At 39.2% G+C, this 16,754-nt stretch overlaps 2 protein-coding genes across 6 annotated transcripts in view; both read right to left on the bottom strand.

Moving 5' to 3' along the window:
* Positions 1–6,691, bottom strand: part of LOC135090928 (moesin/ezrin/radixin homolog 1-like) — an 81,387-nt gene extending 74,696 nt beyond the window's left edge. The window contains exon 1 of one of the 5 annotated variants that reach the window (XM_063988130.1): positions 6,591–6,691. Coding sequence is in view for 1 of the 5 variants with exons in the window: in XM_063988127.1 (XP_063844197.1) it covers positions 3,872–3,964 (93 nt within the window). In the remaining 4 variants the exon portion in view is untranslated. Of the gene's footprint in view, positions 1–3,871; positions 3,975–6,489 lie in introns of those variants that run through there. The other 4 variants (XM_063988132.1, XM_063988134.1, XM_063988136.1 and 1 more) reach the window with 4 other exon arrangements.
* Positions 6,692–8,839: 2,148 nt separating this feature from the next.
* On the bottom strand, positions 8,840–16,436 carry LOC135090927 (uncharacterized). Its single transcript, XM_063988124.1, has 9 exons — positions 16,096–16,436; positions 14,881–14,993; positions 14,416–14,600; positions 13,944–14,207; positions 13,562–13,831; positions 12,659–12,818; positions 12,426–12,538; positions 12,045–12,260; positions 8,840–10,836 (listed from the first exon to the last, which is right to left on the bottom strand). Exons 2-9 carry the CDS (start codon positions 14,951–14,953, stop codon positions 9,310–9,312), a joined length of 2,808 nt encoding a protein of 935 aa, XP_063844194.1. The 5' UTR covers positions 14,954–14,993; positions 16,096–16,436; the 3' UTR covers positions 8,840–9,309.
* Positions 16,437–16,754: the final 318 nt, after the last annotated feature.

The following is a 16,754-nucleotide window of genomic DNA, read 5'->3' as shown; positions in this document are numbered from 1 at the left end:
GATGATGATGATGATGATGATGATGATGATGATTGATGATGATGATGATGATGATGATGATGATAATAACTGCACAAAAGTAATTATCTTACTAAAATCGGAAGAAAAATGGAGACTAACGAGTAGTAAAGAAAGCCGGTCCCTTTTTATCAATTAATTCATGTTTATACCCTATTAGCGCTCTCTCTCTCTCTCTCTCTCTCTCTCTCTCTCTCTCTCTCTCTCTCTCTCTCTCTCTCTCTCTTACATAGCGTAATTTACCCCTAATTGTCTTTTATAACTCTTGAGAATATTTATTGATCGTATTGTCCTCCTAATAAGCTTAATACATACATATATATATATATATATATATATATATATATATATATATATATATATATATATATATATATATATATATATATATATATATATATATTAGGAGGGGCACCGGCCAAGGGCAACAAAAACTGCAATATAAAAGGGCCACTGAGGTGCCTGATAAATAAATAAATAAATAAATAAATAAATAAATAACAAACAAAAGAATCGTTAAGATTGATTCTACAAATGAAACACGAGTAATTTGCTATATTAAAAAGTGACGATATATTCAAAGGTATCGTAATTCTGTGTGCATAGGTGTTTGGTGTAATATACATAAACATGTGAATAAATAAATAAGTAGGTAAACAAAATAAATATATCATTAACCTATCAGAGAGAGAGAGAGAGAGAGAGAGAGAGAGAGAGAGAGAGAGAGAGAGAGAGAGAGAGAGAGAGAGAGAGAGAGAGAGAGAGAGAGAGAGTCCACGTGTTCCTCACACACTCATTTACACCAGAACAAAACAAGAACAAAAATTAAATCCTTACAGGTATTGCGTTCTTTACCGCCCACCTTTACACACACACTAAATATAACTATTACTCCACTCAGTCTCTTTGTCACTGCATTCCTCCTCCGCGCCCCGTTAAAACATCGAAGTGTTTACATCGCTTTCGTTAAGACCAGGCGCTCATGATGGCTTGGCTTGACCACGCGCTGTCACAAAGGCCTTCCCATGGAGACAGTGAGGTTACCAGGAAAGCGTCGAGTGCTGGGCGGAGTGGGGGTTGGTGGGTAAGTCTCTCTCTCTCTCTCTCTCTCTCTCTCTCTCTCTCTCTCTCTCTCTCTCTCTCTCTCTCTCTCTCTCTCTCATATCGCCAAGTCAAACACTGCCAGCCAGTCAGTCGTTCAATAATAGATCAAAGTGGACGTAATTGCGAGCTTCCAAAGTCCTTCTCAGTAAAGATAAACAGGCAGCCTCGGCATGCGATAAATAATTCAGTGACCGGGAGGAGAACGCAAGGAACACAAACGAAGAAAAAGTATGAGGGAGGGAGGGGGGGTGGGAAAAGGGGAAACTCAAAAGGAGGAGAATATGAGAAGCAAGAAGAGGAGGAGGAAGCTTATGGAACTTGAAGCAGGTGGCCGTACCAGGTTCCACTTCCGTCACCCATGCCCCCTCTGCACCCATGATTCCCATCCACCCACCCACCCATCCTCCTCCAAGCCACCCAACACACACCACTTTGCAACATCCCAAGTTATTTTCTTCCTCCAAGGTATTCGCCATGCATTGATTAACTGATGACAAGTGCAAAAACATTTGATTTCACGCCTCTGATGGAACCATACACAACTACTGGTCATATTTGCACAGACAGGATTGCCAACACCACTGTGTACTTTTGTTCATACAAATGACAATGGACGACAAGCGGTTCCCTTTGAATACTAAGAACAAGGCAGCTCCCCACTCTCATACGAATAAGTATATCCCGCATTCTTTCTGTTAATACAGGCATTGACCCAAGATATTATAAGTGCACATTACACCATCCCTGACTGAACACCATTCATCATGTCTGTAGTCATAATGCTTTAGGCACTCAAGACTATTCTCACTTACCACAGAGATTATAAATAGAATTTACAAGATTTTTTTTCCTATTGATGTAGAATCCTTGTTGAACTATCACCACAAACATGACCACATCTTTGACAATCCCTTGTGAAAATCCCACATAACTTCCACTAGAGCTTCTCAAAAGTATTCAAGATAAGACAGCACAACATTTAAGAGCATACTCTTCTCTGTCTGCAAGCATGATGCAAGCACCAGCACATAATGTACTTTGGCTGAGCGTCACCAAGTAAATACCACCAGAATGCATAACTTTGTACTCGGTTGGTCATTGTCTCCAGACCTAGAGACAATCCTCTTAAGTGTAAGTGACACCAAATGAGATGCCAAGAGAGACACAGCTCACTGGGGCTTCCTTGTGGATTGCTTACACAAGTTTGTATGGAGCCTCTTAAAGCTAGCCAACATTCAAGCCACTAAAGATGATATATATCAACCCTACAACAAATATTTTCTTTTTTGCTTCTGTAGGCTATTGACCAATGTGGTTTCTCTGAATGAAGCCTTGTCATATACGACCATTCACTAAAACATTGTAGCCTGAGTGTCGGTGTCAGGTGGTTGCCCTGGACTGGAATGGAACCCAGCCTGTTTGAACCCAGCAAGTTTACAGCCTGATATGACATCATACTGTGTACCATGACTGCACATATATGTACATGTGTATAATAATAATCTATGCACAACTGAACATTGCTGTTTGCTTCTAAATACCAAACTCAATGTGCATGTATGAAGTGTCAACCATACAGTTATAGCATCTAGTTGATTGTGTAGTGTGTGTATGGTGTTCATATTTCCCCAATACACATTCAAACATTTGCTATGTACTGCTGCACAAATTCAGTTCCTTTCTCAACACCATATAACACATGTAAGTTCATTGACAGACACACAACTATGTAGCTCAGTCAAGGCAGCAAACTCAACAGTTACAACCATTGTGACCAACCTGCTGTGTCCACAGTTATGACTATCACCATCAACCTCCACACACTTCCCTACAGATCATGATGTGTATACTGTACCACCAAACACTTCAATACAGCGTAAAATGCCACAAACTTTGTGTCATATGACCAACTTCAAAAAAAGAGGCACTGCAATGATTTATCTTCACTAATGATGAATCTGATGAATAAGATTACATATTTACATTTTCTTAATGAGGGTACACATGAAATACAAATATAAAATGTTAAATTATACTTATTACTTTATATCCACTTATCTTTATCAATAAGAAATCAAATCAACTATTAGGTATGTACTTTTCCTTAAAGAACTTCAAGGTACTGAATCTAAATATGCAGTAAGTTGATCAACCTAGCTCTAGAAATATAAATATTTCTATCATTCCAGATTCTCACTACATATCAGGCAAAGGTACTCCAAAATTACAGTATGAACACCACTTTCATACTAATTTGCTAGGCAGGGAGTCTATTCTTCACTAAACAACTCTGCAATACTGTAAAAAAATTTGTAAACAGAGCCACTCACTTACTCCACCTGTATCTCACGGCAGTGGACTATACAGATACACTACTCACAGCAAAACGAGGGACTTTCAACACCAACTACACAAAAACGTGGAAAAGGATCACAGTGTTAATAAAGGTAGTCATGGACATGGAGGAAATACACACAAGACTGGGCACACACTACTTTCATTATCTCTCAAACCAGTTTGTCAATGTCAACTCATAATTCACCTTACTTTAGCTTCAGATATCTTCAAAAGCTAACTGAGGCTCAATAAAGAATGAAATTTTGAGTAAACATCAGGACTGGCTGGAGAAGTGAAGAAAGTACTATCTCTTCTGACTAGTGTGCTTATTTCCTTAGGCCCAAGACTACACTGGTGCTCGCCACCCTGGGAATGATATCTAGCAAACACTACCGAGGGATAAGAAACATACACTGAGTTCCCGTCGTTCCTCATCCAAGGTGCTGCCAATTTCCCGCAGCTTTCCCTGGATGTGCTCCTTAACTGCTGCTTGTATCGATTCCATTGTGCCTCAGCTTGCAAGGATAACAGAACAAGAGTTAGTGGTGTTGAGGGTGACAATTTTCAATCACAACACAACAATGGGATTGTGTTAGAGGTGCTGCAACTGCCAGGCTGCAATGTCAAAACTAAAAGTGATGTTGGTTGCTTTTCCACAGGTTCATTCATTAACCAGAATTCGTGTTCACTTGTAAGTAACTCACTACGTTCATCTGAAGTGTTTATTGACTTATATATCAGGCTGCAGTAACAAAATCCAAGGAACTGCTAGCAGCTTTCTCCCGGCGTGCATTTATTAACCAAAATTTGTCTTTCTCCTGTACGTACCTTACTCCATGCACTAGTTTTGCATTCAGTCAAGTCATAAATCAGACTGCAATAACAAGAACCACGAGAATAATGGTAGCTTTCTGCAAAGTAATTCATCTACCATAATCTGTGTCCATCTCAAGTAAATTTCTGCACTGGTCTTACACTTACTAGCAAGTCATGACCCTTATTTGTCAAGCATAATGTAAGCACCACGTGAACACACCCTTGGCATAACACGAATGAAATGAGTCACAATACAGGTAGAACTTTATATCTAGCCACAAGACACACACAAGATCCAAAGAACTTCAAGAACTATGTGCACGCCTGCAGCTGTCCCTTACAGACCACCAACTGGCCCCTGTGAACATTACTGGAAGCCCTAAAACATAGCACCCTTTGTGAGGCTTCCTTCTGGCTGCCTCGGGTTACACAGAACCACAGACACATCAATAACACCAATGCTCACAATGGAAACTGCAAAATTGCACATGCTTTACTGTAAATAGCTGGATGGTTAGACAGAAAATTTAGCATGTGTCGGCAAATAATAGCATTAATTACTCCACCAACATCAGCAAGAGAAATTTAAGGAAGTTTCTCATTATATGAAAAGTCTGATAAACAAATTCTTATCAAAAATTATCCCACATTCATAAGCATTTATGAACAAATCTTAATAACACACTGCTGTTCTGTGCACATGCATAACAATAGATTCAATAACCAATTTTCTTGTTAGCTATTTCAAGTCTAAATAAAAAATAGTATTTCAGATCAGTACCACTAACACACACTTCCTGATAATTAGGCACAATTACCAAAACATGAACACTAACACAAAGATTAATGTATGGTAATCACTAATTATCTGAAAAGTAAAAAAAATAAATAAATAAATAAATAAATAATAATAATAACAATAATAATAATAATAATAAATAAATAATCAAATAATTTATACCATTACCAAACCCTCCTGAATAATGTCATAGTCACCAACACAAAATAATCATTATAGTACATAACACCACAATGAAAGCTTATGATGGAAGCCTAACACCTTCACTGCACCTGCACAGTAATGGCAGGATAATGCCCTCACCTTTGGAAAAAAAAAAAAAAGCAAGGTAATGCAATAACACCAAATATGCACACTTGCTATTTCCAAAGTGCAACCATTGAATGCACATGACAGCCCACCACAGCAGAAACTGATGAAGATAACACCATGCAGAAAATAGTGATGATAAAAGATGACAGATAAGATGAAGAAACTGACAAATCTGGATTGATAAGAACATCCTGATTAGCAATGCATCCCATAACCTGAATAACAATGATAAAAACATTTCTCATCTACTGATAACAGGAATTCATGAATGCTGATAAGACGAGCTATGGCGAGAGACAGATAAGCAAGGAGATGAAAAGAAGTTATTACATAAACCAGATTGTTTCATTTTTAATATAAGATACTGAATGCTGATAAGAGGCCAAGTTAATAGATAAGAGAAAGGCTGAATGCCGAAATGAATGACAGAGTTGATAGGCAAAATAAATGCTGAGAAAAGATAGACTGCTGATATAAGAATAACTGAATGGTGATAAGAGAGAAAGTGTTGATAAGAGGAAGATAGTGTTGATAAGAGGAAGATAGTGCTGATAAGAGAAAGGCTGTGTTTAGAGAAAGACAACTGTTGATAAGAGACTGATTGCTAAAGGGCTATCAACTGATAAGGCTCGGTAGTGATAAGGATGGACCAATACAAAAATCCCGAATACAAATATGAGAAATGGTGTGCTGATAAGAGAAAGAGTAGCTGATAAGAGGAAAGACCTATAAACTAAACCACGTTTCCTAAATTAATAATAAGATCAGAGGCATCTAATTAGCGCCATCATTAGTGAAAAGGTAAAAGTTCATCATGACGGCGTGTTGGAGTGACAGGTGAGAATGTTTTGGGAGGTGGGTTACAGGTGGGTGCCGGCTGCCCCCACGCCTTGCTCTACCCCACCACACGCCCCCCACGCCCTCACTACCTCTCACCGCGCAACTCCTCTGCCCCACAACACACCAATAACCTAAATACAACCTGTCAGAGCCTCTAAAACTCCATACTTAAACCTGGCGCGCGAAGACACAAAAGTTTGGAGTGCAGTCTTGTAACTACCTGTAATTAACCTTTCCCGCTGATCCCTGGTGCCCTCACTCACCTGAAGGCAGCGACGGGTACTTAGTTTCCCTAAGGGTTGGTGGAGGATAGTGAAATGTGGCGCAGGACGGTGTGAAAGAAAGAATTATGGAGCTGACTCACCAGTGAAGGAGCCGCCGTCCCCACAATATGGCCGCGGCGGGAGGAGTGGCCGTGACGTGCGCGGCTCCTACTGCGCACCGCCAGCAGGCCTCCCGCTTCTTTTGGAACACATGAAAATACAAGAGCAAATAGAACACAAGAAAGTAAGGGAAGTTACAACAAGCCACCAGGCCTACATGTGGCAGTATCTGTATGAAGCATCCCTGCCGATTTTCACTTATCATTCTCATCCATAAAATTGTCTATAATCTTTTAAAGTTTTGAAAGGTCCTCGATACAGGAAAAAGGAAATATTTTCACCGGCTAGATTAAATATATAAAAAACTTATGACTTTTTTTGTATAAGAATGTCCAATTTGCCTATTTGTAAGAAATGAGAACAATCTATTTCAAAGAGGAAAAATGCATTGTAAATCTATTATATTTGGGAAGGAAAAAGAGATTGGAAAAACACACATAACTTTTATTTCCCTGGAAGCACAATCATGAAAGAGAACACAAAAAATTACAAAAATAAACTCAAATGAAAGTTGAACAAAAATGGCACTTTCATATATATATATATATATATATATATATATATATATATATATATATATATATATATATATATATATATATATATATATATATATATATATATATATATATATATATATATATATATATATATATATGTGTGTGTGTGTGTGTGTGTGTGTGTGTGTGTGTGTGTGTGTGTGTGTGTGTGTGTGTGTGTGTGTGTGTAAAAGTGCCAGAAAAAAAAATAATCATAGGGAAAAAAAATAAATATTAAGTACCCGTTGAAAAGACTATTTGACATGCTGCACGAAGATTACAGCAAGTAAGACAAAAATACTACCTAGGTAAAATAAATTAACAAAAAATTCCTGAAAACCAAAGATCTCACTTGTATAACCAAATATTTTCATGTCACCATTTCCAACATTCATATCACCATTTCCAACATGTTTAAAAAGAATAATTTTGGGATTTTTTTCCCTATAGATGATTTAATAGACATAAATAAGGACCCATGAGAACCAGTTTAATTAATCATCACTTGAGCCTTTGAAATTTGTCCTTGTGAGATTTTAAAGTGTTAAACCTAAGGGGGGGGAGAGAGAGAGAGAGAGAGAGAGAGAGAGAGAGCTGTGTTACATAAAATTTCACACCACACAGTCCAAAATAGCCCCTACGATTAAAAAATAAAATAAAAAGTAAACACATTCAAGAGTAAACGGACAATCAAACCGTCAGAAAATCGTCATAATTCTTATCTTGCCTGTAACACACATTCACTGCAATGACACTACTGGGTAGTTATGAAACAAGACTCCAGCTGCTCTTTGCTACAACGTCTTGTTATGTTCTGAGCCCAAACAAACAGGAAATGTCAATGTTTGAACAAGCCTCGATTATTCATTATATCCCTGTTTGTTATGTTTGTTTTAGTGGAGCACGGGAATATGACATTTACGAAAAATATATTAATAATGATGATGATGATGATGATGATGATAATAATAATAATAATAATAATAATAATAATAATAATAATAATAATAATAATAATAATAGTAGTAATAATAATAATAATAATAATAGTAGTAATAATAATAATAATAATAATAGTAGTAATAATAATAATAATAATAGTAGTAGTAGTAGTAGTAGTAGTAGTAGTAATAATAATAATAATAATAAATGTCATATCTCGCAGTATTTTAATCCTACCTACTTAGAGGCCTTTTTAATTTTTATCACTCTTGTCATCCTTACCTGACTCTGTATCTTGTTAGATGTATATTGGCAGCTTAATGGTACCATGGTAGGTATGAGACCTCAACATTTCATTTGTCACATGGAATCAAATAGCTTTGTCATTCCCATCTTCCTGTCACTACAAAATCACCTTTTCTTTTACATACTGTACTCTATCAACAAATATCTTGTCATCAGCAATTATTCAGATGTATATCATTAGATTATAAGAATAGTTTGGTCTTAGGTCTATCCATGTCTTAGGAGTGAACTCTTTGGTCTAAATTAAAATGGATCCTTAAGTCACATTACTTGATTTTGATAAATGAGAATAAGTCAAGTCCACCATTATGAAAGTTACAGACATAATAAGCATCTCAGGAGTAGTTCATCAAGTCACACCTAATTTTGGCAAAGCTGCTCCTATTTAAAGGATATAACATGCCAACATGATGTTAACTTCTTGGACAAGAAAACAGCCCAGAAAAAATATAAATGATTTTAATTGTTCATGTCATCAATGAATAAATAATGCATATTTACAAATGCATGTCAGTATTATTTACAATGGTATGTAATTTTGGGCTTTATCTAGTACTCAAAACACATCACTTTCAATCACATTCATACAAAACTCACAAAAAACATACACAATTCTGCCACAAATTCACTTACTCATGTGCATCACAATCTATCACACAGCAGTGTAACTTCACCATAAACACTTCGTGCTGCAGAAATAACCACACTTAGTGTCTAATTTTTTTTGGCATTCTAGAGTTGCTTAAATTACTAGTATCTTCACACTCCACTGGAAACTGCCTTCATTCATTATTCACTCTTGTAATACAATAAAGTTCATAACTAATCATTCCACATTGTTCTATGTTGTCACTGTCTCTCTTAAGCTTCACTTCTCTATCCTTTGAAAACAAGAGAAATGTGTCACATTACATTACTCTCCAATTATTGCTCCTGGTGTAGGATTCCCTTGAGCAATAATAAAGGACCCATCGCCCAGAGGGTGGGCATGAGCGACCAGGCTGGCTGCCATGGCCTGCTCCTCAGCCACCTGTTGCTGTTCTGCTGTTGGTGCCCCCAGCTGCATCTTGTGCTTGCGCCACATGTGGGCCTTCAAGTTTCCCTTAGTCTCTGAGGCATAGTCACACCGGGGACACTGGAATGGTTTCTCTCCAGTGTGAATGCGAAGATGAACATTGAGAGTCTCCTTTCGCTTAAAGCTCTTGGAACAGAAGTCACATTGAAACTGTGGTCGCGTTTCGTGGACCATGCTGACATGCTTTTTCAGGGCCATTGCTCCACGCATCACTTTTCCACAAATCTGACAGGCAACCTCCAACTTGCGGTCCTCGTGTTGTCTTTCGTGCATGTTAAGCTTCCACTTTTTGCTGAACGTCTCTCCACAGTGACTGCAGATGAAGATTCCTCCCGCATCCCCCACCTGAATGTCATGTAAGCTGTATTTATGTCTTGCTAAAGACTTTGAATTTGACATCTGTTTGTTACACAACTCACAAATGAGATTACGTTTAATGCACTGTCGGTCAGGGCAAACAGGATTATCTGGACTAATGGGTAAAGTAAGGTCCTCTCCTTTACACTCTTTCTTGCGGCAGAAGTTACAACCTTTGGCCAGAAACACTGCTAGACATAGTGGAAGAGTCCCTCGCTCCTCAACCTGGTCCACTATGATGTGCATGATGAGTTCTTCATGGAATGATGGATTAACATAAAGTTCTAGGTCAGCCACAGCTCTTCTCTTCAAGTCAGTGCTGACCTGCTGGAAACAAGCTCGGGTCAAAGCACTACTAGAGCCTGTAAGGAGGTCATCTCCACCTCCTGCCATCCTGTTCACAAGTTCATCAAGATCCTGAGGTGTGGACGAGTCATCAGGTAAAACATCCCCTTCCAGGAGTGGGGGCATGAGGGTGTCCTTGCTTCCTGCTCCTGTGCTTCCACTCCCTCCATCCGACCTCCCGGTGCCCTTCTTCTCCATTCGTATTCGATAGCGATACATTGCTATCATGTGCACATACTTTGAAATGTGTTGTGGATCAATCTGGTGGTAATTGATAATCTGCATGTCCCCTAAGGTTATTGTCTCCACTTCCTGCATCACAGAATCACCAATAGAGGCCTTGTTATAAGCTTCATCTATCAGAGCATTTCCTGTATGTGTCACCAAAACCTCCACACTGTAGCCACACCCTTCACTCTCACCTGTCTCCTGCTGGTGCATCAAGTTATTCTTCTCAAGAACGTCATTCATCACCTCTGAGAAAAACTTTGTCAGGTCGTTCTGGTCAAAGAGTTTCGTCAGCAGTATGTCAGCATGCCAGAGTGTTATGATGTGTTGTGAGGTACGGGCAATGTGCAGCGTGGAGGCTGAGGGGTCAAAAAGTTCTTCAATCTTTCCAAGGAAGGGTGTCAGGGCACTGTCAACAATTTTCTGAACAGATACCTGACAAAAATAATATTGCAATTAGAAAAGACTAAATACTTACTCAAATTGCCTCATAAACAAACATAATCCATAAATGATTAATCACTTATTTGAGTGTCCTTACATGAAAAAATTCTTCACAACTGCAAAGTAGCACCATATTACTTTTCTGCATTCAAATATCATACAAATCCATTATGCAGCTACCATGAAAATAATCAGTACAGTGCAATGGTATGATAATGCTTACTCATATGTACAGTGGAACCTTGGCTACCGAATGCCTCCTTTTTTTAACAAATCGGTTTTTAAACAAAATTTTGAACTCATTACTGCTTTGGTTGCAGTACCATAATTCAGTTCTAGAACAAAGTTATTTGATTTCAAATCTTAAAAGACATAGCAAAAGCTGCTGTTTATTAATAATTTCTAGTTTCTATAAATAATTACTTTATTTTTATATATTTGGAGGAGAGACACAGTGTAAGACAGCAATTCAATCTTTAAAATAAGTAAATAAAATCTTGTTGAAAAGCCTTGATATAAGCAAACAGTTTTCAGTGATCAGGAGTAATCTCAAAGCACCAGTGGCTCTCTCAAAGACCCCCCAAAACGCCATCACTATTGCACAACTACATTTTTCCAGTACCTTTTCCCACCAGCAAGATGTCTAAGTGTTACAATCACCTTCATCTTGGCAGTAAGTGGGTTACTCCTCTTTGTGTCCCTTTGTAAGGCATCCCTCACTAGATCAGTGACAAAGAGAATACCTGCATGGTCTAAACAGTATCTTCTGATGAGTTCTGTGTCACTAACTTCATTCAATACATCCCTTCTAGATAAATAATTTGTGAGCTGGTGATGTTGTGAAGCAGCCATCTTGGCTGTGGGAACATATGTCATAAGCTGCTAAGACAGGGTAAGCTGGTGTTTGGGAACGAATTGATACATTTTACATTGATTCCTATGACAAAAATAGTTTGTTTTCAAACATTTCAGATTATGAATGACATTCAGGAGCAAATTCAGTTCAAGAACTGAAGTTCCACTGTTTTGTTGTGATGAGAAGCTAATCATTTCCCTCAGTAAAAACTAAGAAAAGTAAAGCAAAAATAAGGTTCATAGTATAACTGCTTAATTGGCCTTTCCCTTTCCAACAATATGATCTGAGCACACCTTCTAAGACACCATACCTCAAATAGTAAGACAAGATCATAAGCACCCACCTTCATCTTCCCATGGACATCCTCTCCTCCCTCATGATCTGCAGGCACCTTTCTCCTCCGCCGCCTCTCCTCCCCCCTGAAAACCTCCTCTGCTGCACCCCCGTCCACCACCCCACCAGTCTCTGACAGGAGTGGCATCACCAGGCTCTCCAGATTTTCTTCTCCTGGTTCCCGACGGAGGCGTTTTTTAACACGGCGAGGCTCCTTCTCCTCCACCTGTAAGATATGGAGACATTACCTGCACCTGCAAGGAATAGCAAGCAAGACATGACAAAAAAGGGTACAAAACCTATTAAAGATAAGCATCATTGCTGTGGAAGAATGTAAAAGAAAAGCCTGAAACAGCAACAGAAAGTTAGCAAGACTGAATCTTCAACTCACTTCTCTTCCAGCCACCTCTTGATCATACAACTCCAGAGCTTCCTTCATTTCGAACAGGTTCAGAACTTTTCTAATGGATGCTGTTCCCTTCCCCCATAGTGTGCTCATTGAACCTGCAGGCAAATTTAACATGAATCAATAAGATATTCACAATCAACACAAAATCTCCAACATACTTTTCTTCTGCATGTCCAAATCACATTATTCACTCAAGGAGAAAAGAAGAAACCCACCCGTGTACATGTATGACACCACAGCATCCACAACATCAAAGTTAACATCTATTGGTAAAGTAAAGCGGCAGAACTGATACAGATACTTCAGCTTCTTTCTTCGTAAGTACATCTGTCGGTAGAAATATGGACTACGGGCAACCAGGACAGCACGATGTGCCTGGAACAATTAAAACACACCATTAGTAATCTAGGAACACTACAAATAACACCTTAAGTCAGTGGTTCCCAAACTGGGGTAAATTACCCCCTGTGGGGAATATGACAATTTTTCAGGGGTAATGGAAGGATGGCAGAAAAAGCAGTGAAGAATTCTGGGAATCAAGAAAACATTGTAATAAATGCAGGCATTAGGATTAATGTTAATTTAGTCTGCATTAGGATTAATGTTAATTTAGTCTTACTATGTAGAGTATGTAATGTATGCATGTGATGCATACCTAAGTGTGTGGCAACCCAAAAGCATTTTGACACGAATGCTTTAGGGCACAGTCACTCAGCAACCCTGATCAGGGCATTTCCAGTACAGGACACATATATAGTGACAGTATGCTTAATGTGGCATGTTAAACTTAGTAACAAGCTGAAAAGTTTGGGAACACTACTTTATGTAAACTGATGCAAGACAACCGTGAATAGATCATTTAGAGATAATGTCTGACTGTGAAAAAAATTAGGAAGTGATGGTCTAACAATAAGAGTAATGATGACAATGAATGATGGTGACAAAGACAACAATATAATATTGATGATGGGACAATCATGACAAAAGCATCAGAAAATTGCAACATCACAAACTGTGAAACACACAGACTATAAATACTAAAAATAAAAGGGCTTTTCCACAAAATAAAAACTTTCCCACTAGCAATGAAAGTATAAATAAAGCACTGCAGCACTTACATATACCATCTGCCTCTTGTCCATGTCCACCAGTGCAGTGTTACAATCAATACGCAGCTGCCTCATCTGCTCCAGGGTGTTGCCAAGTGATGGGTCACTAAACTGATGGAAGGAAGGCTCAGAGGCCACATCCTCCAACCCATCTGTGGCCCCACCATCATCCCAGGTGGGCGGCGGGGGGGGCTGGGCCTTGCGGGGACGTCCAAGGCGCCCTGGGATTCGCTCCACTGGGGAATGGGCCAGTGGATCCCTTGGTCCATAGCCTACAACCTGTGATGTGTAGATCAGCTCAGGCCAGTGGATCACAGAAGCTCAAGGGATATCTATAAGTGATTTCATTTATCACAAATACAGCACAAGACACAGGGATAAGTTTTAGTACCTTAACATCATCACTTTCATCAATTAAGACTGTAACCTGCTCAATTTTGAATGGCTTTTCACCATCATGATCCTTCTTTATCTTGTTGAGGTCAATCAGGGTGGCATTAGGAGCAAGCTTGGTGACAGAGCCAGGTGGGGGCTGGATGGGAGGTGGCAGAGGCTGACCATTGGGGCCCAGTGGTGTGCCATCCGGTGCTGTGTTGAACAGTGGCTGGATCTGGGGCCCAGACTCCAGGCCTGGCCCATTGTTAGAGGATGATGACTGCAAAAAGAATGTGAGATCAGATTGGCTGGAAAATACATTCAGCCACATATTAAGCTTTCTGTCCCTGTTCCTTTCCAGTGGAGGCTGACAGAGCTAAGAGTGTGAATGAGTGTGTGGTGGCTTGTCTGGGCCAGTCCATGTGAGATTGCTGGTCTGGTATATAGATAGATAGATAGATTAAACTTTCTTAGGAAAATTCCTTTACCTGGTTAGGTATTGGGTTGAAAAGGTTAGCATCAGGGTCTGGATGGTTGCGTGTTGGTGCCCCTGCTGGGAAGTGTCTCTGACATGCATGTACTGCTGCCCGTCCATCCTCTAACCCAAGCAATTTCATCCAGCGACTATGGGCCTCCTCATCCTTGCTCTTCTTGGCTGAATACACAACCACACCTGGATGAAATAAAGAAAAGTTAACGTGTTCCTATCCTGAATGAATATAAAGTTTATGATGAGAATAGTTTTGTAACATTCACTTTAGTTATATGAATTAAGTATCAAAGAATTTCTGGTTCAATGAGTTACATAATATGCATACACCAGCTTCTGAAAATACAATAATCTTAAATACCATGCAATATATATATTTTCATATGAGTAAGTTAGAAAATATCTATATTTTCTGTTGTGGTCTTGTACATTCACCACAAAACACTAGTTATGACTGACTCACTGGAGGAGGAGGCACCACAGCCTGGCACGTGGCACCGCCTTGACACCACCCGCAGCTCCCCATTGAGGGACATCACCCAGCCACGTCACCTGCAGCACAGAGGGGCCAGGCACCTGAAACAGATAATATGGGAAATAATTTCTTATATCAAGCTGCTTTCTACCACTGAGCTCATCCCTGTCTAATCTTTGAATCCATGATAAGGTATGAAATCTCATCTTGAGGTAATTATACAGTCAACTCAGTCATTAACTAATCAGTATGTAGTCTACTGAGAATACATGGAAACACAAACAAAAAAACCACCCTCTAGAGGTAAGACAGTGTTATATCAAGATAAGGCCATCTTTTTCACAGTGCATAGACAGGTAGGTAGTGAAAGGAAATATCCCTTCTTATTTAGCAGTAGTAACCACCCCTAACACAACTTATTGCCACTCATTAAATGATTAAATGGGTGTTGGGGATTCCTAGCTAGATATACTTATGTTGAACAGTGAAATGAGTCAAAAGTGGCAGACATCAGAGGTCCTTTAGCATTAGGTTAGGTTAGCAGTATATGGCAGAGGGTAAAGATTTGTTGGTCTGACCCTCTCTCTCTTCTTTATTAAAAAAAATTTTCAGTATGTTTCCTAGTTTTACAACATGGGAATGGCAATGATGAACGTGAAGGTGGTGAGGTTAAGTGAAGCCATGTTTCTAAAACCATGCTAACCATTGACTACGTGGCACAAAATAATACTGGTATTTACTATCCCAATAAACTTCAGTATTATTTTCCTAAAACTGCGAACATACACAATTCACGGATGTTATTAGAGATGGGAATCAGTAAGACACTACAACTCATTTCCCTAAAAAATTCAGCAATAGGTAAGTGCTAATGTTATTCACTTGAACTAGTTTGAGTTAAATCTGCATGTATATCAGTTCATGATTAGACATAACGCCTTCATATATCTTTATTCATGTCATTCAGCATGTCAACCAGTCACCAGGACCCCACGACCCTGTCAATGGTTGTCAAGGAGTTTTATTGTTGTTGATCTTGTTATCTTCGAGTCAACAATAAGTCCCTACTTCTTCATCTCCCCGCCCCTTATAACACTCATATCCCCGCTTGTCTCGAAGCCCAGCGACACAACAACACCCTCCTAATCCCTTCCTTCTACCAGTCTTGGCTACGAATGATTCAAATTTCTCTTCAGGCCTCACCTCTTATAAATTATAAGCACAGAAATAAGAGACTGATAATGGCGGAGGTGCAGAGGGCGCCACTGTAACTCTGACAGCAGGATCCGGGGCACTACTGAACAGCTTGAGTGAAAAGGAAATAATACTGTAGATTTTATGGAAAAGAGAGAAGCGTCAGTAGATTATAAGTATACAGCATAAAGAGAAATGCGAAGAAAAGGAGAGCCGTTGCGAGGCCTCCTATCCTTCCTTCTGCTACTCAGTACTATTTCTTTAAAACGAGTTTATTCCACACCACAATATCTATCTTAAAACAGTACGTCTTAATAAACAAAACTGCTATCGTGAGTTATCTATATCTAGCTGTTTATTCCTTCCTTGAGAGATGTGGTTCTGTCCTCCGTCAGTTTCGGATGTGTGTACTTCGGCGCGACCTTCCGAGGACTTGATACGTCTATAACACATGCATTTGTTACATTTATATGATGATTCTATACACCCCTATAGGTTCCTTGGTTACATAATTGTTGGATCTTATCTTAACTGAGAGAGAGAGAGAGAGAGAGAGAGAGAGAGAGAGAGAGAGAGAGAGAGAGAGAGAGAGAGAGAGAGAGCCCGCTCCCATTTCCACCCCGCCACTTTTGAAACAATGAACTAACAAACCAATACTGAAGATACGG

This window comes from Scylla paramamosain, chromosome 36, assembly GCF_035594125.1.
Source record: "Scylla paramamosain isolate STU-SP2022 chromosome 36, ASM3559412v1, whole genome shotgun sequence".
Classification (NCBI taxonomy): domain Eukaryota; kingdom Metazoa; phylum Arthropoda; class Malacostraca; order Decapoda; family Portunidae; genus Scylla; species Scylla paramamosain.
The sequence above is the reverse complement of the archived record's forward strand: the minus strand, read 5'-3'. Positions and strand labels throughout refer to the sequence as shown.